This window comes from Osmerus mordax, chromosome 4 (genome assembly GCF_038355195.1).
Source record: "Osmerus mordax isolate fOsmMor3 chromosome 4, fOsmMor3.pri, whole genome shotgun sequence".
NCBI classification, from domain to species: domain Eukaryota; kingdom Metazoa; phylum Chordata; class Actinopteri; order Osmeriformes; family Osmeridae; genus Osmerus; species Osmerus mordax.
In genome coordinates, this window is record NC_090053.1 from 4785610 (window position 1) to 4791233 (window position 5624).

The following is a 5624-nucleotide window of genomic DNA, read 5'->3' on the forward strand; positions in this document are numbered from 1 at the left end:
TCAAGAGGGGGGTTGGGGGTGAATCATACATTTCATACAGTCCACTCGTGCCTGAAACGAAAGGCTTCAGATTACTGTCCCTAGTAGCAGGTGAAGTAGAGGGGATGCATTAGGTCCCAATACTATACTTTCTTCCGCTGTCTGTATTCATGATCAGAATCTCAGAGGAAGAAGAACAGAGCATCGTAGAGCCACAACAGGTCTTTCCATGGTGACAAGATCCTTAGTGACCGTTTTATAGGTAGGAGGCTGTGAAGATGTAATCTTAATGTGTATCGCTGTCAGTTAGATTATGTAAATACGATAGCAAATCCAAAAGATAGTGCTGTGTCCTTTATGTTGAGTATGTTATTTAAACTAAATATGTAAATGAATACAATTTCAAAAGATCACAACCAAATGAAAACGCTGATGGAAAAGAAAATGGACGTCGATGGACTTTGTGTTCTTTGTTGAATTTCCACACACATTGTTATTCCAACATTAATCACACTAGGTGACATTTTCAGCTCTCACCAACTCGGCAACACTACACAAACAAGCTTTTGCTGACAACTTGTAGGGGTATTTGTGAAAAGTGACATCATTATTGAGGGACATGCATTATGTTCTATGTTCCCTTTGGCAGTGTCATCCCACTTGAGCAATGACCAATCCCTGTTAGAGCTGAGTAGTGACTGGACTATTAAAACAGAGCTTTCACAGTTGGCTTTCATAAAGAAACATATTGCATCTTGATAATATAGGCTAGGCCATCCTTCTGAGCTCTAGAAACAAGCCCCATCTCTGACCTATACTATCAGACCTATACATTGAAGTGTTTCTGGTTTTCTCCTGTGACAGCCTAGTTGAAACCCTCCCTTCCTATAGCTCCACAACACAATTCCTGAGGATGACCTAGTTCTGTATAGTCATACAATATCAGTTCAACAAAACTTTGGACTTTATTACATAAACAAGATTCTTCCCTGTATTACTAGAAATCAGTACAGGTATGTGAGAGAACAAACATATATCATCTTTAAAAAAAAAACAAGGACTTGTAAAAACTGAAAATTTAAATGAAGAAAAAATGAAAAAATGAAAAACGAAAAACACTCTGCCTTGTCATGGGTTTGGTCTTATGAATAAAATATATGCTTGATGTCCGAACAACGCCCGCTTGTATTTCTTGCCTCTTCTCTTACAACACTTAATGGAAGTAGTAAAAAAAAACTAAAAAACATTTCCTCTAAATTCTTAGAATTGATCTGTAGGAATTTCACATCAGCTGTCATCACAGAGGAAACAATTGATTCACAACACAAATATTAAATCGGCAGTAAACTTTTCAGTAGGAAGGCTTGAAATATTTAGCTTGAAATATTTAGAACAATGTTAAAGTGATAAAAACACATCTAATGAGTTAAGGAAGGGAATGCAGTATGAAAACAACAGTTATTCACCTCATGTATCCTGTGGTTTTGAACATGTGTGTACAGTACTGGTAATCCAAGCCATGTCTGCCCTTTTTAACCTAGTTGTTTTTGGGTGATGATATTAAAGTGCATGTGTGTGCCCCACTCATCAGATATTTGTAGTCCCAGGACCTTAAAAGGTACAGTGTCTCATCTACACTGGCAGCAGCTAGGTTTAGGGCTGCAGTGGGGATTGCAGCAGGGCTGTAGTTCAGGGTCACTTCCTTTCCCTATCTGGCTCTCTCCAAACACCATGGAGGCATCAAACTGGGTCTTTAAACTCTGGATCTTCTCCAGCAGTAACTTGAGTTCTGGGTGTTCCTGAAGGGAGAGGGGGTAGTTTTCTGAGGGGTCAGCTTCCAGGTTAAATAGCAGCGGGGGGTCATGGGCCGTCAGGAAGGCAGTGATGTGGCAAGCCTGGTCCGGGGTGGTCTCACTGTGGGTAGCCCCTGGGAGGGAGACAAGGGGAATAAAGTTGTTTTCAATTACATTGTATTGTTTTATGATTATATAATGCTTGAATCTTCAATAAAAAAAGAAAAGTCCTACACCAAGAAAGCTTTTTTTCTGCTTGATATGCGGGACATTTTCTCTTCAGATTAGAACGCACCTCGTGTATAGAAGTGGGCCTTGTACTTCCCAAGCCTGAGAGCAAAAATGCCATACTTCTCACTGGGGTCTGTGGGGTAGAACATCATGGCCTCCCTCTTACTCTAGAAGACAGGCAGGAGGACTCTCAGTTGAAAACTAACATGGAGACACTATGCTATTTCAAAGCTTCCCAGAAAAGTGAAAATGTTTCTCTTACCTTTCCATGGTTGACCAAAATATCAGTCATATCCACACCATCCAACTGGACACTGGGTAATTTGGCACCTGCAAATCCTGCGATGGTGGGCAGGATGTCCAAAGTGCTGGCTAGCTCATGTGTGACCCCTTGGAAATGAATATCAAAGCCCATTTCATTACCCTAGTCAAAAGGATACCTTACTTGGGTTTGAACACCCATTTCGTAGTAGTCGAATATGCCACTCAAATGTGCCAAAACAGAAGATTTCTAAGGTCTACAGCCCTTGGTGTTGGAGCTTCAAACATCCATCCAAGGTTGTACTGGTAGTGACTGTTTTCCTACCAGGTCTGATGGTCCCAGGCCAGTAGGCTATGGCAGGCTCCCGCATGCCCCCCTCATAAGTGGTGCCCTTCCCACACTTTAGAGAGCCAGCGTTTCCTCCCCGTGACATACGCATCAGCTCCGGTCTGGAGACAGAGAAAGGGCAATTACTAAATAGCTATACACACACTGACACACTGTCTGTGTCTTTTCCTATGTCTCTCTCTGTCTCTCTCTGTCTCTCTCTGTCTCTCTCTGTCTCTCTCTGTCTCTCTCTGTCTCTCTCTGTCTCTCTCTCTCTCTCTCTCTCTCTCTCTCTCTCTCTCTCTCTCTCTCTCTCTCTCTCTCTCTCTCTCTCTCTCTCTCTCTCTCTCTCTCTCTCTCTCTCTCTCTCTCTCTCTCTCTCTCTCTCTCTCTCTCTCTCTCTCTCTCTCTCTCTCTCTCTCTCTCTCTCTCTCTCACACACACACACACACACACCCATTATCGGCTGTGAAGAATATAAGTGTGTTGTTGAGAACCCCATTCTGTTCGAGGCTTGACAAGAGGTTCCCCACGGTGGTGTCAAACTCCAGAAGTGCATCTCCAAATGGGCCCCGGAGCGAGTGGCCTGCTGCCCCAGGACCTGCATACTGGGGGTAGTGAGTGTGCTAGAGGAATAGAGGAAGAGAGGGAACGAAAGAAAAAAAGTAAAGGAGAGATTTCAATGTCTTGAAGCATTTGTCAGGCAGTCAATCTGTCAGATGCCAGCCATTTTAAACAAAAATGGACATTACAGAAATCAATTGATGGCACACACTTGTCACTGATACAAAATGTGAAAGAGAGAGAAAGCGAGAGACAGAGAGACACATCCATACAGAGTCGGAGGGGTAGAAGTTAACTAGGAAAAACATATGCTTTTGTAAATGGACCAAAAGCTCTGTATTTTTCTGGGAACGGAGAAGAACAGCTGCTTACATGGGACGGGTAGTAGAGGAAGAATGGCTGCTGTCTCCTGGCCGACAAAGTGATGAAATCTGTAGCAAAATCACTGTAAGCCCTCTCTAGATCCAGGAAGTTCACAGGCTGCTGCTTGATAACGTCATTGTTCATCAGGGGAACGGTTACCACACCAACATCACAGCGCCCATAGCATTTAACATCTGGAGGGAAACATGTCAGATTCTGACAGGGTCCCTGGAACGATGAGAGGGGTACAATCCATGAAGGTTGGACATCACATCTTCATACTGAATACAGCAAACAAAGAACCCACTAACACATTTACATTTGGTCATTTAGCAGACGCTCTTATCCAGAGCGATTTACAGTAAGTACAGGGACATTCCCCCCGAGGCAAGTAGGGTGAAGTGCCTTGCCCAGAGACACAACGTCATGTTGGCACGGCCGGGAATCGAACCAGCAACATTGGTAGCCTGATTCCCTAACCGCTCAGCCATCTGACCTTCTGACAGACTTACCATGTCGTGCGAGTATGGGACTCCAAGGTAGCTGTCAAAGCCCTGTCGGGTGGGCAGGTATGTACCATTGAGCCCAAGACCCAGGTGCCACTTCCCTATAGCAGCGGTGGCATAGCCCAGCGGTTTGAGCACTTCAGCTATGGTAGTCTCGTTGAGAGGTAGACCTCCACGAGAGCCAGGATAGAGAACTCCAGGATACACCCCCGACCTGGTCTGGTAGCGCCCAGTCAGCAAAGATGCCCTGAGTGAGAAGTAATGATATATCTATACATACATACGACTACATTATAATAAACAAACATCCCAAGAGTTTTAGTAGGGCGACATACGGCCACCGTTAAAATAATATAAATGACTCTTCTGTAATTTTATGTAGATTACTCAAGTATGTATCAATCACAACGAAGCAGTGTGGTACGTCTGTGTCGTAGCCTACCGCGTACCTCGAGGGGCTGCATACAGGACTGGTACAGTAAAAGTCAGTAAATCGGAGACCGTCGGATGCCAGTCGGTCCAAGTTGGGGGTAAGTGAACTGGGATGTCCATAGCAACCCAAATCCCCAAACCCCAAATCATCTGCGAAAAGAAGAATAAAATTTGGAGATGAACCTAAGGAACGCACAGCCAGAACGAGAATCAACGTTGCAAAAAAAACAGAGAACATTTTGCAATTCCGGTTTTCTGCAATTACACGAATAGTTGGCAAAAGTATAGCAAGCTAACAAACTTTGCGAACCATTCATTCGCTTTCATCATAACACATAGCCCATAGTGGTCACGTGAAATGTTTGTCAAATGATCGTCATGTAATCAAATTCTACTGTCGCTTACAAATGACGTAGTATCTTGTGGCGACTTGCTGCTGAAAACTCAAGAAGCCTATCACTGCAGCCATCTTGTGGATGTAAAAGTTATTGTATGTCATTAATAACATTTTCTGAGGGTTTTATGGTCCACGTTACCACCAAGAGATCCCATTATTTCTATTTCCTTGAATCTTGGTGGGTTGAATCCTTTCAAATGTTATCATGTCTCCTATCACTTGCAGCATAGGCGCACTACCTGTGTCTGTGTCCCTTCTGCTAGTGATTCAGCCTGACACCGAGCCAATTAACTCAACAGGAAGAGTAATAGAGTGCTGATGCAGGACCGCTCGAGCGGGACCGCTCGAGTTCAGGGAGAAATAAATGCCAAGGTTGATTTTCTAAAATAAAGACGTCCCCGGCCTTGTAATAGGCCTATATATTTTTCTTAGCACTGTGGAAATGGAATGCATTCCATTTATAAAGCAATACAGTGATGCTGGTGATATATATGTTACTGTGATCATTATGTATAAGAAGTTTCATCTATACCATAGTCTTTTACACTGAGAACACAGGGGGAACAGATTTCCCTGGAGGTCTAAGGGAAGTGGTTCCCCTCCTTGTATATTACAGTCTTGCCATTTAGCAATACAGTGATGCTGGTGATGTATGTTACTGTGACCATCATGTAATTTATAACATTTTTCATCTATAGGCTACATAAGTCTTTTACACTGAGAACACAGGTGCAACTGATTTTCTTGGAGGCCTGAGAAAAGTGTTCCCC

The 5624-nt window shown here is 43.4% G+C and overlaps 1 protein-coding gene across 1 annotated transcript; it reads right to left on the reverse strand.

The window, feature by feature from the left end:
- Positions 1–933: 933 nt before the first annotated feature.
- arsa (arylsulfatase A) lies at positions 934–4695 on the reverse strand. The gene is made up of 8 exons (XM_067235080.1): positions 4475–4695; positions 4032–4272; positions 3529–3747; positions 3049–3218; positions 2590–2714; positions 2266–2393; positions 2068–2170; positions 934–1906 (listed from the first exon to the last, which is right to left on the reverse strand). Exons 1-8 carry the CDS (start codon positions 4693–4695, stop codon positions 1608–1610), a joined length of 1506 nt encoding a protein of 501 aa, XP_067091181.1. The 3' UTR covers positions 934–1607.
- Positions 4696–5624: the final 929 nt, after the last annotated feature.